Below are 20,288 nucleotides of genomic sequence, written 5' to 3' on the forward strand. Positions count from 1 at the left end.
AATCTCATAGCCATCTCAGGTTAAATAAATTAGTGTCATGTGGAAAAGATTTCACTTTCCTCGTGCAAGCAAATAGGACAAAGGGTGATGAAATGGGTGTCACAATCTAACACTTTCACCTCAAGCTCTGCTTTAAAGTAATTAAAGGGGCAGTGATAATAGAAAATGTCAACTCTTAAGTTTGAAATCCCTGTGTATAAACACTGATCACTATCAAAACTACAGCAAAAGATGTAAATTTCTTCCTGTAAGTTATTTTCGAGGTATTGGGAGTAATTTTGATCTAACCCACCCAATGGGGGAAAATTAAGGAATCAGGGTAAGCCCAGGATTTCTACCCCATTTTATTTTACTCTCCATTGAAGTCAATCGATATTAAGGTCATGTGGTGTGTGAAACTGGTGTTTGACCTGATCCCCTAGATAGAGGTTGGATTAAAAATTAGCCCCACTGTCTTAATCCTCAACAAGCCTTTCCAACTTGCTAGGTGTCCGGTCCCTGACCACTTCCTGCAAAATTTGTTCCTCCCTATTCCCTGGACAATAGAGTTATTTAGTTTTGTATTTCTGTTAGATCTTTACAGCAAATTTCACCCACTCTGTAGTATGTTTTTTAGTGTTAGCTTTAATACAGATGAAAAACCTAAAATTGCTTTATTTATTACAGACATGGGAGGGAATTGAATACATGCATTATTCATTGGGCAATAGGGATTTTGACCTTGGAGCCACCTCAGATTAATGTCCGTTCACTCTGCCTGCAGCACTGCTAAAAATCCTTGGACAACCGGACACAAATTACACAATTAATGCTCAGCGAAAAGCTGTATACGTTTTGGAGATTTCAATAAAGATGTTATGCAGAAGCATTAAATGAATAGTTTCTACATCATTCACTGTTACTTTTAATATTCCTTCTGTTTTTCTCCCAAAGGATTTGCATTGCTTGGAGGGCACCCATGCTTCCTTACAACACAAGATATTCATCTGGGGGTAAATGAGAGTCGTAAAGACACAGCAAGGTGAGTGGCAGCATAAAAATTGATAGTGAAGGGGTAAAGACAAAATGATGCCGAATATGTTACAGTAATTGAAACTAAAAAATCTACCTCCAGTACAAAAATGAATTTGCAACAGCATGCTAGAATGTAATGTTCTCCAGAATTTATAGTCTTTAATAAAAGAATTCAGTCGAGCTACCAACAAGTGAGAAATTGTATGTAAATATCAAGAGATTGAACCGTGTGTCACCTTACCTCTACATACTACATTGAAGCCCTATTGAAGTCTGTTAAATATGAAGCAATAGTTCCTTTCCAGGTGGAAAAACAGTAATGAAAAATGAATCATAGCGGGCTACTTGTATAGAAAGAATAAAGTGTAGGTTATAAATAATGACTCTTCACTTAGATAACTTATCTTGTGCCAATTCAACAGCTTAGTTATACTTTCCCACAAGTTGCTCGGAAGATTCTAAAAATTAAAGTTCTGCCAAAATATTTCATATTAAGCCCCCATCAAATTATCAAAATTTACTGAACAAGTGCAAACCCTTTAATAAAGAACTTGTATCCATCACGATAAATGCAGATTTTTTTAAGGCACAAAAGTAAAGAAGCTTTCAATCTAGTTCTTTGAAAAAAATATAAATGTTCACTTTTTACTGCTTTCATGGATATTATAGGATAAAGTTTCCTGTTTCTCTTTCCATCCTCTAGTTATATATTTGCACTTTCATTTGCCTGGCCTGAATCCTCTGGTAATGAGTGATGCCTATTTTAAACCTGTTACCAATGTTCCCTGTTATTGTCCACCAGATGGTGCCCCCCCCCCCCCCCGGCAAGGAGATGGTGCAGCTTCTACTTAGGGACCTTCCCTTTTAATGCAGCTATATTTGAGCAGAGTGAGATTTGAATCATCTTTGTCCTTTATTCAAGGCACTGGTGTCAGCGCACAAATTATCAGCACTGACCAAACAGTACAGATTTGCATATGAATATCTATTATCATGTTAAAGTAATGGTTTTTAATGTTTGCCTGCTTTACCCTTTTTTAACTTGATAAGTTATAGTCTATAAAATGTTTTGTGCAAGTCACAGCTTTTACATTTTAAAGGAATTTTGTTGAGTTGGAATAGATTGGAATATTCTATTCAACTGGAATAGATCAGATTGAGAATCAATTACAATTTGAAGGCAGCTTATTTCTAATGCAATGCTTCACCAGTAACTAGTCTTTCAATAGGGACGCGACATTTTATACCAGACCCTTTACTCGATAGTATGATCCTGTGGTTGATACTGCATGTGACTCTTGGCATTTCTTCATTTTATTGATGAGTTTTCCATTGTTTCTCCTGCTTTCTGCACTGCATTCTGGGTAATCAGGCTGGGCCATCTGGTGCTCTGAGCTGTGAAACAAGCAAAAAGCAATCAACAGTGATTCCGGAGCGACAGAGCTTAATTAAACATTGTACTAGCCAGTTTACTGTATAGGACCTCTATACAATTAGTACAACCACAGCTGTAACTTGCACAAAGCTTTTCATGAAGTTGTAGTATAGCCTATGATTATGAAACAAAAGAAACCTACTCAAAGAAGCAGGCATCAAAGTATTAGGCACGTACACTGCTGGAAGGAGAAGCTGTAGAGCTCCATTGAGGATGAAAGAATAAAGGTGCACGATGTATGTTGTAAGTAAACTGTAAAATATACATCTTTGCTAACTAATTTTGTTCCTATATTTAAAAGTACGAGGGAAATGTGTATGGAAAAGAAACAGCAACATGATAGAATTCTAGATGTTCCCCATTATCTTAGCCACTTGTGAATTGGAACCCAGATGTGGCTTATTGTATGATTGATTCATAAACAAAAGCAAGTTACTAGTCACAGTTATTGAGCATGTGACCTCAATGCTCATATTTGCACAGACCATACCTGTGTACTTCAATCCTTCATGCGTGTTTATTAGTAAAAGCAGAGTGTGAGTGCTTTTTGATAGTTGCTTTACTTTTTTTGTTACTGTTTTATTGGTTACTTGCAAAAATGATGTATAACTCAGCTGAAAACACACCATGGGAACACCAGCTTCATTGTATGGAATGGGGAGCAGTCATTACAGTCAGTTCGACCAATCAGAATAACTGCTCCAGGCCAGCAGAAGAAAGTGAGCCCAACCAATAATGAGCAGCTCCAACATGGTGGATCATGGCAAAGGACAATCCAGACCCAACTATGCTCTGGGTGGAGAGCAAGGGTGGGTCTGGCATGTCTCGTTGTGTGTTAGCATCACTCTGAGTCAACGTACTGCTGGACAAAAACTGTAAGAGCTCCATGAAGATGTGCTGTGCCTGTTAAATTCATAAATTCATGTCAAAATTTCAAACTTTGGTAAAAGACAAAGACTACAAACTTTTGCACTGAACAATGGTAAATGTTTGCTTGCAAATGTACATATGAAGTACCTGTACTTTCTGTAAGATTATTTCAACTAAAATTAGTGCATGTAGCTAAATCAGTGTTGTCATAATCTGAGGCACTGGCTGGTTGCCAAATTGACCTACATTGCCTTAAATTGAGTGCTATTTTTGTATTCAGTGTAGTATCCTAAATCAAGTGAACGTCGTCAAGTATTTTCAGCAATTAACCACACGAGATTTAAAAAAGGAAGTTAGGCTAACACCATCACCCTTTAAATCTTCTTTATTTTCGGGCCTAGGCAATTGAAAAAAATTGTTTAAATAATGGTTTTGCATTGATATAAATACTCTAAAATATTCTCCCTAACAATGTTGAAGCCAGAGCAGAGTATTAGCGTACTTAACTCAAGCTGATGCTCAGCAGCCCTCATTAAAGTGCTGTTTAGTCTCCTAACTCAAATAGGGTTTTTGAGGGAACATTTAGGACTGATGTTTAAGAAGATAGTTCATGACTCTCAACAAAGATATATCCCAGTGAGGAAGAAAGATTTAAGGAAGGAGATAAACCAACCATGGTTAACCAAGGAAGTTAAGGACAGTATCAAATTGAAAGAAAAGCATACGATGTGGCTAAGATTAGTGGTAAGCCAGAGGACTGGGAAAACTTTAAAAACCAACAAAAGATGACCAAAAATAATAATAAAGAGGCAGAAAATAAACTTTGAGAGTAAACAAGCAAGTGATGATATAAAAACAGATAGTAAGAGCTTCTTTAAATATATAAAAAGAAAGAGAGAGGCTAAAGTAAACATAGGCCCCTTAGAATGAGGCTGGGGAAATAATAATGGGGAACCAGGAAGTGGCAGAGGAGTTGAATAAATACTTTGCTTCAGTCTTCACGGTAGAATACACTAATAGCATACCAAGAATACTAAATAATCAAGGGGCAAAAGGCGGTGGATGTAGGGGGAGGAAATAAATACAATAACTATCACTAGAGAAAATATACTAGGGAACTAATGGAGCTAAAGACCAATAAGTCCCCTGGACCTGATGGGTTGCATTCTAGGATATTAAAGGAAGTGCCTACAAAGATAGTGGATGCACTTGTGGTAATCTTCCAAGAATCTTTAGATTCTGGAAAAGTCCCAAAGGATTCAAAAAGGGAGGGAGACAAAAAAATAGGTAACTACAGGCCAGTTAGCTTAACATCTGTCATTGGGAAAATGTTGGAGTCTATTATAAAGGATGCGATGGCAGAGCACTTAGAAATACATAATCACATCAGCAGATGTCAGCATGGATTCACGAAGGGGAAATCATGCCAAACAAATTTATTAGAATTCTTTGAGGAGATAACAAGCAGGATAACTAAAGGGGAGCCAGTGGACGTAATATATTTGGATTTCCAAAAGGTGTTCAATAAGGTGCTGCACATAATGCCACTTAAAAGTTAAGAGCCCATGATGTTGGCAGAAGCATATTAGCATGGATAAAGGATTGGCTAACTAATAGAAGACAGAGTTGGGATACGTGGGGCATTTGCGGGATGGCAACCTGTAACTAGTGGAGCACCACAGGGATCAGTGCTGGGGCCTTAATTATTTACAATATATAATAATGTCTCCGATAAGGGAAGTAAATGTGCCATCGCCAAATTTGCAGATGACACAAAAATGGTTGGGAAGGCAAGTGGTGAGAATGACAGAGTCTACAGAGGGATATAGAAAGGTTAAGTGATTGAGCAAAAACTTGGCAGATGGAATATAATGTGGGAAAATGTGAGGTTGTGCACAGTGGCAGGAAGAATAGAGGAGCTGAATACTATTTAAATGGAGAAAGACGGCAGAAGGCTGCAGCACAGAGGGATTTGGGAGTCCTTGTGCATGAATCCTAAAAAGCTAACATACAAGTTCCACAGGTAATAGGGAAGGCAAATGGAATGTTGGCCTTTATTTCAAAGGGGATGGAGAATAAAATATGGAAATCTTGCTAAAACTATACAAGACACTAGTTAGACCATACCTAGAATACTGTGAACAATATTGGTCCCCTTATCTAAGGAAAGATATACTGGCATTGAAGGAAGTACAAAGAAGGTTCACTAGGTTGATCCCGGGTATGGAGGGATTTTATTATGAGGAGAGGTTGAGTATGTTGGGCCTGTACTCATTGGAGTTTAGGAGAATGAGAGGTGACCTTACTGAAACATATAAGGTTCTTAGGGGGCTTGACAGGGTAGATGCTGTGAAGTTGTTTCCTCTTGTGGGAGAGTCTAGGACCAGAAGGCATAATCTCAGAGTAAGGGGTCGCCCATTTAAAACAGAGATGAGGAGGAATTTCTTCTCTGTGGGCAGTCAATCTGTGGAATTCTTTACTGCAGAGGGCTGTATAAGCTGGCTTGTTAAGTACATTCAAGGCAGAGGTAAACAGATTTTTAATCAGTAAGGGAATGATGGGTTATGGGGAAAAGACAGGAAAGTGGAGTTGAGGATTATCAGATCAGCCATGATCTCATTGAATGGTGGAACAGACTCTACGGACTGAATAGCTTGCCTCTGCTCCTACATCTGGTGGAGCCACCTAATGGTGCTTTTTACTTGCTTGAGCAAGAACATTCTCGCATTTAATTTGGACCACTCAACACTGATATCGATGAAACAGCTAAGGCATTTTAATCTTTGGATTGTTGTCTGCTGAAATTGCACCACCAATCTTTCATACCTGTACAGCAATAACCCAGTGAAAGAAAATAGCACCTTGAGTAGCTGTTTCACATTTTTTTACCTTGGGCTCTTGTGGCAATAAACCTAAATGGGCCAATTTTCTTGGACAAGTACTGGGGCTGTGGAAGCATAATGTTCTGAAGTATAACACATTGTGGGCCGGAACAGTACACAATTTTGCCCTTGACCATCATTACTATGGGAAGGGCAGACATTAGGACCAGCTGAAGGCTATTGGTGAAGTACCTTGTATTAGGAGAAGAAGTCTAAGCAATGCCTGAACCTTAAAGGCAATGGCAATATTACAGGGCAGGTTAAACAAAGCCCCATTGGTATACCAAAAGGTATTTGCTTTTTGCACATAATGAAGGAGAATTATTTTTTTACATATAAGGACAGCTGGGAAAGTAATTTGTGTATGACGGAAGCCTTTATTTGCAGGTTTGTAGCCTTCACATTGATCTAAAAGTTGCATCCCCAGTGAAAATGTTCCATAGCTGGAATATCAGCAGCAGTCACTGTCCCCTGCAGTCTGCATTGGAGGGGGCTGGTGAGTAAGCAATAATCTGAGGGAAAGTAAATGTGCATTTGGGAAATTATGGTATCGGAAAAAGAGGGTATTGACTTGACTCTTTATTCGAGGTGCAATGAAGTGAGAAAGAGGGATTCCATATCATTAATGAGAGAAACTATTTTTAATGGCTTATGAATGCCAAGTAAATGAATTTAGTAGCTGAATTTTGGTTGTTTCTCCTCCTCTGCTTCCAAATCAGCCATATTGTAAAAGATGAGATCTGTGATCTTGAAAATGTGATTAGAAATTAGCTTCTGCTCAGCAATTTTCAAATAGTACACCATTGACCAAATGGTCATAGCCAGCCCAAATTGGTACTCACCTGTACTTTCAGGGCAAGCTGCTGGCACTCCATCGGACTACATGCCTCTCCATCATCGGCTTTGGCTAAGGCAAGACCTTGCCAGCTCCTCACACTGGCGAGATCTTCTGGTCCCGCCAATGTGAATGGAGATTTCAATGCTCACTGGCCCAGCCGCAGGAAACCCGCTGGGTTGGGGGAGAGGGGGTGGCTGGAAAATTCCGGCCTAAAGCTCAGAAGACGAGGGGGAGAGGGTAGGTGGGGTAAATGATAAAAGGCCAGCGCCTGCTGCCAGGAGTGAAATGGAGTTGAGAAGCATTTCTGCTTCACTTTTTTTGGAACAAAAGTATAAATATACTTTTTTGGTGATGTCCCCTTACTAAGCCAGCCTGGTGCAGGCCCACCTATGACAGCCTAATTTGCCTGAGGGGTTCTGAAACAGCCATTAGGCCCATCAGTGGCATAGGGCAGGAGTTTGTTTTAGGCAGCTGCCCTGGAAGCTTGAAAATCATCTAAGACCAATATGACAAATTTATATGTTTTTCAGGTGTTCTTGGGTGCAAGACCTAACCCTGCAAAATTAATTGTTTTTGTCTCCATTTTTCATCCACAAAATGGGCACAACGATGACCAACAACCATGATTTCTGTCATTAGGAGTAAAAGACCCAACAGCATTCTGCACCAAGTACCGACGCAGCTAAGCTATCAGTATTATTTTTAAAAAAACAAAAATTAAAACCTTTATGAATCATACCAATCTGACCCTTTTTAAGACTGCCAACAATGAAAGGACATCACCAGAAGTTGTAGCACCAGGTTTCTCTAGGATCAGTCTGCCCTAGACTATACCAGCACTAATGCAGGAAATCTGTGTGTAGTTACAACATACATTTATTTGCATTTAATTTACATAGCCATGCTCTGTACAAGTGCAACCATCTGAAGAGCTGTTCTGGAAATTTAGGGTGCACTCCTATTTATAGGAGAAGGAGAGAAGCTAAAGGATTAATGTCCAATTTTGTTGTGCATAATGCCAGTTTTCCAAGTGCAATGCCAGTTTTCCAAGTGCAACTTAGGCACCTAGACCAGGAAAATCTGCCCTAATGCCCTTAAATACAAACAAAGCAGTTTACATTTATGATCCCTAGAAAACATTGCAGCAATTTTGTGTAGGATGCTAATAGAATGCATTGTAACATTTACTTATTTTGCCCCTTAGGAGATTAAAGAAAAATTAACCAAAATTTTAGAAGTTCTTAGGTTCCCTTGTTATGGTTTGCAAACAAAATGGTACTCAACCATGTAGACCAGGAAGGCACCAGATTTAAACCTTGGTATGTGCTGAGTTAACTATAATCTCACCTAAGATGAATTGAGGTGGTGTGTCAGTTGGTCTCAACAGCACGAGATTGGGGCGGGTAATGATCAGCCAGGATTCCTGCTCCGAGTTACTGTCCAGTGAGCCCCCCCACCCCTGCTGAAAAGTACACCTGTGTGGTTAAGGCCAGCGTAGACTTGATTATATGCTACTGACTTGCCAAGTATCCTGCTGACGGTATCTTGGTTCAAAAATGAAGAATGGTGTCTGGGAGAGGTACTGAAGGATTTCAGACCTCAAGGGAACTGAGGGCAGGATTTCCATTCCGGGGTCAAAACCCCAGGGTCAAAAACCTGCCCGTGCGTTGTAATTTCAATATGGAAAGTAGCTAATTGGCCTGGAGTTGCATTTGCCACCCAATTAATGGTGGCAGACGCAGTAATGAGTTGGGACTTGGACAGCAGAAGGTCTGATTTAAAGGCCAGGCAGCAGCCATTGCTGTGGTTGCCATTCCCCCAAAGAACAGAAGAAGGAGCTGAGCAAAGGGAAGAAAGAAGAGAAATTCTCCCCCACACCTGACACTGCCGCATCCCCCCCCCCCTCCTCCAATAACCTCCCCCCCCCCCCTTCCAATAATTGCCAGGAAGAGCAGCACCCCCTCTCGTGCTACTGGGGGTTGTGCTGGTGATGGTACTGATGGAAGAAACATCCTGTCCCGTGCCACTGGCCAGAAAGACTGCAAGGCTCACCAAGAGAGCTAGGGAAGTTTCCCAAGGTCAGCAGCAGAGGGGTGGTGCAGTGTTAGAAACATTTCAATTACCTTCTCGGGTCAGGAAACATGAGTCTAAAGATAGATCCCGATGGCATGCCTCATGGTCAGCAGTCACCAGAGAAAAAAAGGAGAGAAACATCCTGAGGGGGCATAGAGGTCTCCTGACAATTGGAGAGATGTGTGCTCAGCAGCACTGAGTCACAAGCAAAAGTCAGAACTCTGGTGCTGCTGGACAGGAGGTTGGAGTCCAGACCACAACATCTAGTGTGACTGAAAAGTTACAAGTGGTGAGGGCAAGAAGCATTGTCCTAAGTGCATCTTTACTCATCTTGAAGGCCAAAAGAGGGATGCCTGGGAGAATGAGAGGGCGTGCCTGGGCGGTAGGTTGCCCTAGCTTATGGCGCTGATGTGGCCAGTGTTCAAACACAGGTACTGCAGGTGGAGAAATGGAGGTCCACTGTAGACAAGATTAAAACATCTCCACATCTCCAGGTTAATATCAATTTCCCCTGTGCAACAAACTGTCAAAACACGAGCTGTCATCTCATTATTTTAAGCAAAGTGAGCATCTATTGACTGTTCCAATCTCTCTTCACCATCCTCTTATATATCTCCCACAGGGCCAGCTGCAGAGGGGCAGGAGTCCACACAAAGACAAATTGCCAAGGTCTCAGAGGAGAAAGACACCTCCGAGTCTGCACCGTCACATCTTTGCGCACCTTCCACCGGTGCAGATACTTGCACCTCAGTGGGTCCTCCCGCAATATTAGAGAAGGTGGCACAGGGTGAAGTGCACATCACATCAGAGCTGGGGGATATGGAGAAGGCAGAGTCAGCTGTGGCCAGCCACCATGGAGGATGGAGAACAGTGCAGCCCTGCTGTACAAAGTGGAGATGTAGAACCCTAGGGAATCATGAATCAGGCGGCTCTACCTGGAGAACTAGTATGGGAAGTGTGCCCACATGTCGGACTTACCTGAGGTACTGCGGAGTCATGAGATGAAAATGAAGGAGTCCATTCATCTCATGTGTTCCACTTTCTCAGTGCTTTGAGTGCATGAGCTCCTTCACTGAGAGCACAGAATGCATGCCACAGTCTGTAGCATTGACTGGTCAGTGGCACAAATGACGCAACAGAGAATGGAGTTGATGGCAGTTGTGCCCCAGCTAGTGATTCCCTCCAGTGTTCAAGGGTTCCATGAAAGGGCTGAGGTCGCAACAAATGACAATGAGGGAGCCACACTTAACATCCACCTCGATGGCCCCTCCGATGCGCGAAGCATTTGTGGATTCATGCCCTGTGACAGACCGCCAGCAGTATAGTGACACTGGTGGCAGCAACCTTTGGAGATGCATCCCCAGCACCTCCACAACTAGGGTGAGAGCCACGGGCATCCCAGGCCCAGACAGGCAGAGAGCCGTAGGGGGAGCAACTTGTAGGAGTGACCATAAGCAGAGGCTACCATGTTGGTAATGTCACTTGGGATATTATTTATGTGAGACACACCACGGACTTTGATAAAGCATTGACCGTGTTGTTGTACTAAGGCAGACTTCTGTCTCTTCATTTCACCATGGGCAATGGCTGCTACCAACCCTCAGGTAACCGTCAGTGAGGGCATACAGGTCAGCAACCATCTGCCTGGACAGGCGTAGCCTTCTGCAGCACTGACCAGGTAGCTCTCCATTGTCAGTAGACCGACTGCAGAGGGTATCACCGTCGGTGCTTTCCTGCTCCTTGTTCCTAACTCTTACATCCCTGATTGCCTTGGATCTGCCTCTGCTGCTGGAGATGCTGCTCTTCATTGCTAGTCAATCCTATCTCAAACTAGCTTAATATCCCATTTTTTTAAAATGTCCTTCTTTCTTTTCTAATGGAGTGTGCAGTCTATCTGAGCTTTCCTCTCATGAAATGTGAGGCTTATAAGCAGGAGGACTGTCTAACCTTCCCTACTGTTTATCAAGAGTGAGGAGAAATGACAGATAATTCTCCAGATCTGTACAACTGCTTGCCTCTGGCTGAGGACCTTTCCCAAGCCTTCCCTCTTTGATGGAGTCTCCTGCTGCTGTCCCGATGTTCTAACTGGCTGTCTACTTTGTTTGCACCACCTCTTCCCTGATGTTTTTCAGACGTTGCTAGGATCCCATGCCTCTGATCAAAAATTGAAGACTAGCCCTTTACAAGCTGAAAACAAGCTCATTAAGTAGCTTAACTGGCCATTTAGAGATTTCGGGGCGGATTAGCCCTTGAGGCTCTAAGCGGAGCCTTTTAAACTTGGAGCGTGCTAGATCCACATTGGGAAAACCCAACACACTTAACCCCAGAGGTAGGCTTAAGCAACTGACTGCATCCCCCCGACCTGCCCTCCCTCCCCCCATCCTACCCCATATATCAGCAAGAGCGCCACCTTCAGGTGAATAAAACTGGGAGAAAACACAGAAGATATAAAGATGTGCATATTTTAGAATCCTTGGTGATATTTTAATTTTTTTTGTTTTGCAAAGTTTTTCGTTTAATGTCCGTAATCTACGTAATTGGTTAAGTTGACCTGAAAACAATCCATGTTGACGTCCTGTGCAATTGATTTTGTGCTGGTATTGATCAATCAAGAAACTCCTGAGCATTTCTACAGGTCCCTTGTAAATTATAACTTGCCATGGTCACCTGTGCCATAAAGAAGATATTTCAGACTACATATCTTAGCACAGAAGCTGCTATCCTTTAATATGAATTGGTGAGCTGGATGCCATAATGCATTGAAATATCTGTTCATGTCTGTGATCTGCTTTCGAGTTGAGTCAAACTGATCAACTAGAATGCTCTGATTTGACCTAGGAAAGCGAGATTAACTAGATGTTCTCAGCAAAGGTAGCTGTGAATGTGAGTTCAGATATTGTCAAACGTGATGGTGGTTGATGCATATAAAAATAATAAATAAGTATTTGCAAAATGTATTATATTTACATTTGATTCTTACTGGTTTTGGTTTTCCAAATTGGAGATTCTTTGCTAATATTTGGATCTGCTTGATTCATGTTCCAGGGTTTTATCTGGGATGACTGATTTGATCCTGGCCAGGGTCTATAAACACTCTGATCTCGAGCAGTTAGCAGAAGATGGCTCAGTCCCTGTGATCAATGGGTTGTCAGAGCTATATCATCCTATCCAGATCCTGGCTGATTACCTTACTCTTCAGGTATCTACAAAGCATTTCACATGGTTGAATTTAACAATCGCCCAAGGAGAAATATGCTTCATAATATCGCATATAATTCATGATTATAGTTTAACATGTATGGTGAGTGGTCATGGCATTCTGATTCTGGTGCAGTGCAGATTCATGATCTTGGTTATTTTGGAGCTTTTTTCCACAAAGCTTTTCACAAATCTCCCCGTTCGGTATGACCTGTGTCACCCTTCCTCCATTGCATCCCTCTTCACTGCTATCCATTTCCCTTTTCAATGCTACCTCTGCCCTCAAAAGGGAGGAGAAAGGCAACAGTCAACCCTGATCACTCTTGCTGGAAAATATGGAAATTGGAGGACAGGGCTCAACTCAGCTGTGATGCCCACTACAGATGGGAGGCCTGCTGACATTTGAGCACTGATTTTTCAGATTAGGCGTAAACTTGACTGGAAGTGAGTTGGTGTCCAATTTGTATCTGCTGGAACCATATTGCTTTGACCCCACCCGCTGCATAATCCCGAGATGATAATATAATGGTGGGTTCTAATTGTAGGAAAATGACTGGAAACTCTCTCCTCAGTGGGAAGAAAACTGTGATTTGCTGCACAATTTGAAATGCTATTTTCAGAACTTTAGACATTAGTAATTTCCTGTGCAAATACAACAGTTGGAAGGAAGCCAGAAAGCTGAATATTTCTCTGATGGGTCCACAGAGATTTTCCCTGGAGGATATGAAACAGTAGAGAGTGGTGGAGGCATGCTTTGATTGGCAGTGAGCGTTGCAGGTCCCCAAGAAGGGTAGTCCAGAAGAAGCTGGTCGTTGGTATGAATACATTGGAAGCCATGTCAAAAGCAAAAAAAATGTTTAATAGCTTTATTATAGGATTCTGAAATCCAATTTAACAATAATAAGACTGACCAAAAACGAAACCACTCCAGGTATGAGTGTGTTTAGACAAGGTTCACAAATATATTAAATTATCAAAACAAGTACAACAGAAGTGACAACGGCAGTAGACTCAGTCGATTCACCATGGAATACTGGTCCTCAGTTGGCTGGGGTGCCGCCTCTTCCGAAATTCTTCTTCTGTTTTCTTTCTGCTTTTTGCAAACTGTACCACTGAAAAGCGGACCTTATTAACCCTTTCCAAATCACAGCCACAGCCTGACCAATGGTATCCCTGAGCTCCGATTGGTCCAGGCAGTCCATGATTAGATGCTGATTGGCTAGGTGAAGCATGTACAGTGCATGGTCACCTCCTGATGTCTATTCTTCCAGGATAGGAAGCATGATTAGCTCATTGTCTCAGATTTTGTTTATTTAGTGTGAATTCCTAATTAAATCAGGCAGTCATCTTACTGCAATAAGATAAAAACAAAAAACTGCGGACGCTGGAAATCCAAAACAAAAATAAAAATACCTGGAAAAACTCAGCAGGTCTGGCAGCATCTGTGGAGAGGAACACAGTTAACGTTTCGAGTCCGCATGACTCTTCAACAGAATTAAGGAAAAATAGAAAAGGGGTGAAATATAAGCTGGTTTAATGGGGGAGGGGGGTGGGGATGAGGGTGGGACAAGAAGAGCTGGATAGAGGGCCAGTGATAGGTGGAGATAAGCAAAAGATGTCACAGACAAAAGGACAAAGAGGTGTTGAAGGTGGTGATATTATCTAAGGAATGTGCTAATTAAGGGTAGAAAGCAGGACGAGCAAGATACAGATAGCCCTAGTGGGGGTTGGGTGGGGTGAAGGAATCGAAAAAGGCTAAAAGGTAGAGATAAAACAATGGATGGAAATACATTTAAAAATAATGGAAATAGGTGGGAAAAGAAAAATCTATATAAATTATTGAAAAAAACAAAAAGGGGGAAAATCAGAAAGGGGTGGGGATGGAGGAGAGATCATGATCTAAAATTGTTGAACTCAATATTCGGTCCAGAAGGCTGTAAATTTACTGTAACTGTACTTATCTTACTGCATCTATGTGTGTTGGTTAGATCAGTCACTGTTAAATGACTTTTTGGAGGTCTCCTGCTGGGTGATATGTTTTACTGTGACTGTTGTGTTTGGAATGGCTGTTTTACTTTTTAAAAACAGATTGCAAAGTTTATTTATGACTTTAAACATAGCAATATCAAACTAATACATAAGTAATCCTAAAAATCTACACCAAGTGTGTGTAATGTAAGAGGATAACAATTGTCAGTATTTACAAGGGGGGCTAGCTAAAATATTCTTAGACATTCAGTTGTTACAGTCACAAGTGATAAAAGTCAACAGGGATTGCAGAGTTGCAAAGGTAATCATCCACTAACAGAAGTTAAACCTAGGACAAAAAGTACACATATATCATAACTATATTCAACTCCTAACTCCTACACTATCACATTAGCCTTAGCCAAATTAGGAGAACCCGTTATGAATATTCATGAATATATTAAGTATGTATGGTGGTTACAATTACGACCTCCTCCTCCGTCTGCCACACACACCCCCCCCCCCCCCCCCCCCCCCCCCCCCCCCCCCCCCCCCGCTATATTTCAACCCAAGCACAAATGCTGTGATGCTAAAGGGTGCTCTTTAGACACCCTGCCATCAGTCAGAAATCTCCCTCTAATTATTTTGACATGCATTCAATACAAAAAAGAGAGGGCTGCATACTAATACCTGATATTACAGCATCCTATCCTAATAGGAATTTATCACTTTTTACATGCAGGAGAAAACAGTCCAAAACATCCATTTGAGATCCACTTGCAGAAGGAAGATCCCTTATCTAATCTCACCTGAGAAGGGAAGGCAATGGTGTAGTGGTATTGTCGCTGGGCTTGTAATCCAGAAACCCAGGGTAATTCTCTGGGGACCTGGGTTTGAATCCTGCCATGGTGGAATTTGAATTCAATGGAATTAAAAGTCTAATGATGACCATAAAACCATTGTCAGTTTTTGTAAAAACCCATCTGGTTCACTAATGTCCTTTTAAGGAAGGAAATCTGCTGTCCTTACCTGGTCTGGCCTACATGTGACTCCAGACTCTCAACAATGTGGTTGACTCTTAAAAGCCCTCTGAACATGGGCAATTAGGGATGCCCAAATCCCATGAATGAACTTAAAAAAAAATTATAAACCATCTAAATCCCTAGAAGAGAGGCTGAAGAGGCAGATGTAGGAGGGGTTGCCACAGCATGTGTTGCTCCTCTTTCTCATCCTATTTACTGCCAGCAAAACCTGAATTTACTCTGTCAAAAGTGTAGGTGAATGCTGCTCATCAGGACACTATTGTAACTTGCCTTTATCTTCTCATCTCCAACTGTGCCACAGAGAAGCTGATGTGAGGGGACTAAGACCTCACACTGTATACTTTTCTAAAATATCTAAAATATACATAGATATCCTCATGGCTATTTCTAAAACTTTAAAAACTGGACAAAGAGCTTCTAAAACAGCTGAATCTTGAACAAAAGGAGCTATCTGGCGGTATCAATGGAACTTATGCCTTATTATGCCTGAAGATCATGATACAAAGGCTATCTGTATTTCATAACCCAGGTTAGCCAACTGGAGTCTACTTGTCTGCTAGGACAACCTTCCTTTCAAGTCTTAATGGTTGGGATCCAGACAAGGCATATTCATCTCTTGTCAAAGACAATATGGAGAGGTGGAAGTCATGTGAATAGACCCATAGCTTGTGGAACCAGTTATATTGCCTTGCTGTACTGCAAACTCAGTCTGCTGTTTATCATGCTACAAGCAGCCTCAAGAAAAATTAGCTCTGCTCAGATTGAACCTCTGGCTCCATCTACACTGGTTCAGCTGGAACTTCTGTACCCTCACCTACAAGACTGATGCATCTCTCTGTGCCCATCTCATCATGTGAAGGCAACACTGCTTAAAAAGTGAATTATACAACATCGATTTTCAGCCCGCTGATCTTTATGAAGGAATACCTCATTTGACTTGATTCTGTTCTGGACCCATGTGAACCAATATTTCTTTTCTCTGTGGTCCCTGCACTGTAGATCTCCTTTTCCCTATCCCTCTTTTACTGTATGAATGCAAAGGAGGCAACATTGTGATCCTCCTCCCACATTTTGAGTGTGAGCAAATAAACTAGCCCTATGAGTTCATCCTATCTCAAGTTTGCTGTGGGGTTACTAATATAAATTGGATCACATCAAAAAGAGGGGTTGGGTTACGCCACTGCATATAAAGGGGGAAGCAAATCAAAACACCTTTCTGTTTATGGACCGATGGTGAGAGGAGAAATTAATGCTGTTTAAATTAACCCCTCTCCTCTCCATAACACAAACTAGAGTCCCACTGTATTCAACCATACTGGCATTTCTCACCGTACATCATCACTTACTCTTGAGAGAAAAACTCATCCCAATGGATTTGGAGGGTGAACTAAAGAGTGAGAAACATTTTCTGAGTAAGAAGGGGAAGGTGGTGACAGAATAGGAGGAGGAACATCATGCTGTCCAGAGGTAGCACGTTTCCCATTTCAACTGCTAAGCCTGGGGATATTGACCTCCATTGAACCTGTTTGTTAAAAGTTGTTTCCTGCAGCAATCTTTGTGCAAACATTGGAGACTATGCCAAGCTGCATTCTGTAGATGGTGGCTTGGGTAGTGGAGACCGCCAACTACATGTACATAAAAGTTTGTAGTTTTGGACTTTTTTAATGAAACTTGAACCAATTCCAGGTACTTCTGCAGAGGAGCTTCCCACTTCCACCCATCCACCCACTTCTCTGAGGCAAAAGGCTCTTAGGACAGTTGGTGCTTCTCTTCAATGCCTAGGGTGGTGCCAGAAAGCATGGAAGATCAGGATATACCAGTAGTAGTGAAGTCTGGCAGAAGGTGCATTTCTGGACTCAGCTGGTAAGAAGCCAGACCTGGTTCAGTCCCAGAGGACTCCATGCACACACAGCAAGCAGTTATTTCATGTAACCCTGTAATTAAAGTAGGACTAGCTGCAGCATAGGGCTTGAATTAAGTGTGTATGCATTGTACCATCTCTAAAGGGGCACATTGTGGAAGCAAGCATCAAGTATTCGCACATGCAATGTGGTTTGATGTTAAAAGCATAATTGCAATGAACCGTGTGCAGGGAATGTTCTTGCCAAGATTTGTGGACACATTTCACTGGTGATGCTTGGGAGTTGCCTAAAAAATGAAGTAATTTTAAGTGAAGGTGTATATGTGGAATGTGTAGGAAGATGTAGACAAGACTGTTAACATGGTGTCCATATTTGTAAATTAATAAGTGTCCTGCTTATTGAATGACCTGAGCTGGCATCAGTTCTCTAAAGGATCTGCTTTATCTTCACCATGAGCCCCTTGTGCTTGAGTATCTTCATTGTCCACGATGATCCTGCATTGCTGGGTGAAGTTGTGCAGCATACAACTACACTGCAATAGTCCTCAGAACCTTACCTAGGATGTATTTCAAATACCACTAAACTATCCACTCACTGAAGTGTGATCTCCAGTATGCCAATAAAGTTTTCAACAGTTGCTGTGATGGATTTCAGCACCTTATATGCATGCTCGGCTGATGTCCCAGGATACAAAACGCAGGTTCGATCACACCAAGAGAACCGTATTTAGTCCAGGACACAACAATTTAGGAAGGGTATATTGGTCTTGGAGGGGGTGCAGGGTACAATTTATTAGAATGATTTCTTGATTCCAAGGATTACATTACCAGGAGAGATTCCACAAACTCTGGTTGTATTCCCTGGAATTTAGTAGATTTGAGGAATGATTTGATCAAAGTTTTCAAGAGAGAGAGAGAAACTACTTCTGTTGGTTGGGGAATCTAGGACTAGAGGACATGGTGAAAAAATTAGTATAAAGCCTTTCAGGAGTGAAGTTGGGAGCACTTCTACATGAAGTAGTAGAAATTTGGAACCCTATTCTGCAAACAGTTGCTACTGGGACAATTGTTAATTTTGACTCTGAGACTGAGATTTTCGTTAACCAAAAGGTATTAAAGGGAGTGGGGCAAAGACCCATTTATGGAGGTATGCTACAACTCAGCCATGATCTCATTAAACAGCAGAAGAGGCCCAAGGGGTTAAATGGTTGATCCCTGTTCCACTATTCCTGGTGTCATGAGCCATGGTACCAGGAAGCACCATGACTGGCTTTTGTGGCTGAAATATTAATGGGACAGTGCCTGTTTTAAAATAATGTATTGTGACAACTGCCTGGAAAGTGAGAATTGACTTTCATAATCTGTTATTGAACTTGGGAAGATGGATTTTTTTTAAATCCATTTAGACGGTGCCAGTATATAATGGAACAGGAGTACAACCCGGCATATCTAAAAATGAGGTGTCAACCTGGTGAGGCTACAACACTGGACTATTTGCATGCCAGACAACAGAACCAGCATGAGATAGACAGAGCTAAATGATTCCACAACAAAGGGATCAAATCAAAGCTCTGCAGTCCTGTCACATCCAGTCATGAATTGTGGTGGACAATTAAACAACTAACTGGAGGAGAAGGCTCCCCAAATAGCCCTGTCCTCAATGATGGGGAACCCAGCACATCAGTGCAGAGGACAAGGCTGAAGCATTTGCAACCATTCAGCCAGAGTGAATGATCCATCTTGGCCTCCTCCTGAGAACCCAACATTACCAATGCCAGTCTTCAGCCAATTTAATTCACACCATGCAAAATCAAGAAACAGTAGAAGGCATGGGATACAACATCTCCGGCAGTAGTACAGAAGACTTGTGCTGTAGAACTTGCTGTGCCCTTAGGCAAGCTGTTCCAGTACAGCTACAACACTGGCATCTACCCAACAATGTGGAAAATTTCCCAGGTATGTCCTGTCCACAAAAAGCAGGACAAATCAAATCCAGCTTATTACCACCCCATCAGTCTACTCTCAATCATCAGCAAAGCAATGGAAGTTGTTATCAACAGTCCAATATCAAGTGGCACTTGCACAGCAATAACCTACTCACCAATCCTCAGTTTGGGTCCTGCCAGGGCCCTGACTTCATTACAGCCTTGGTCCAAACCTGGACAAAAGAGCTGAATGTGAGATGAAGTGAGAGTTCTTCACATCAAGGCAGCATTTGACTGAGTGTGGTATCAAGGAGCCCTAGCAAAATTGAAGTCAATGGGAATTGGGGAAAACTCTCTAGTGGTTGGAGTCATAGTTAGCACAAAGGAAGATGGTTGTGGTTATAGGAGGCCAACCGGCTCTGATCCAGGACTTTGCTGTAGGAGTTCCTCTAGGGCAGTGTCCTAGACCCAACCATCTTCAGCTGCTTCATCAATGACATTCTTTCCATCATAAGGTCAGAAGTGGGGAAGTTCACTGATGTTCAGTACTGTTCACAATTCCTCAGATACTGAAGCAGTGTCCATATGCAGTGAGACTTGACAACATTTCAGGCTTGGGCTGATAAGTGGCAAGTAACATTCATGCCACACATGTGCCAGGCAATGGCCACCTCCAACAAGACAGAATCTAACCATCGCCCCTTGACATTCAATGGCATTACCATTGCTGAATCCCACGCTGTCAACATCCTGGGAGTTACCGTTGACCAGAAACTGACTGTACTAACCATATAAATACTGTGGCTACAAGAACAGGTCAGAGACCAGGAATCCTGCAGAGAGCAACTCACCTCCTGACTCCCCAAAGCCTGTCCACCATCTATAAGAGAGTCTTTAGAACTCTCTTTCCCAGAAAGCAGTGGAGGCAGGGTCATTCAATATTTTTAAGGCAGGGATGAATAGTTTCTTGACTAACAAGGGAGTCAAAGGTTATTTGGGGTAGGCGGGAATATGGAATTGAGGTCACAATCAGATCAGCCATAATCTTAATGGTTGTGCAGGCTCAAGGGGCCAAATGGCCTACTCCTGCTCCTATTCCATATGTTCATATGTACAAGGCACGAGCCAGGAACGTGATGGAATACCCTGCACTTGCCTGGATGAGTGCAGCTCCAACAATA

The 20,288-nt window shown here is 42.0% G+C and overlaps 1 protein-coding gene across 1 annotated transcript in view; it reads left to right on the forward strand.

Moving 5' to 3' along the window:
• The window catches only part of otc (ornithine transcarbamylase), a 59,379-nt gene that overhangs the window by 25,340 nt on the left and 13,751 nt on the right, over positions 1-20,288 (forward strand). The window contains exons 4-5 of the mRNA XM_041211464.1: positions 934-1,021; positions 12,158-12,311. Coding sequence (XP_041067398.1) covers positions 934-1,021; positions 12,158-12,311 — 242 coding nt within the window. The remainder of the gene's footprint in view (positions 1-933; positions 1,022-12,157; positions 12,312-20,288) is intronic.

The sequence above is a fragment of the Carcharodon carcharias genome, chromosome 18 (assembly GCF_017639515.1).
Source record: "Carcharodon carcharias isolate sCarCar2 chromosome 18, sCarCar2.pri, whole genome shotgun sequence".
NCBI classification, from domain to species: domain Eukaryota; kingdom Metazoa; phylum Chordata; class Chondrichthyes; order Lamniformes; family Lamnidae; genus Carcharodon; species Carcharodon carcharias.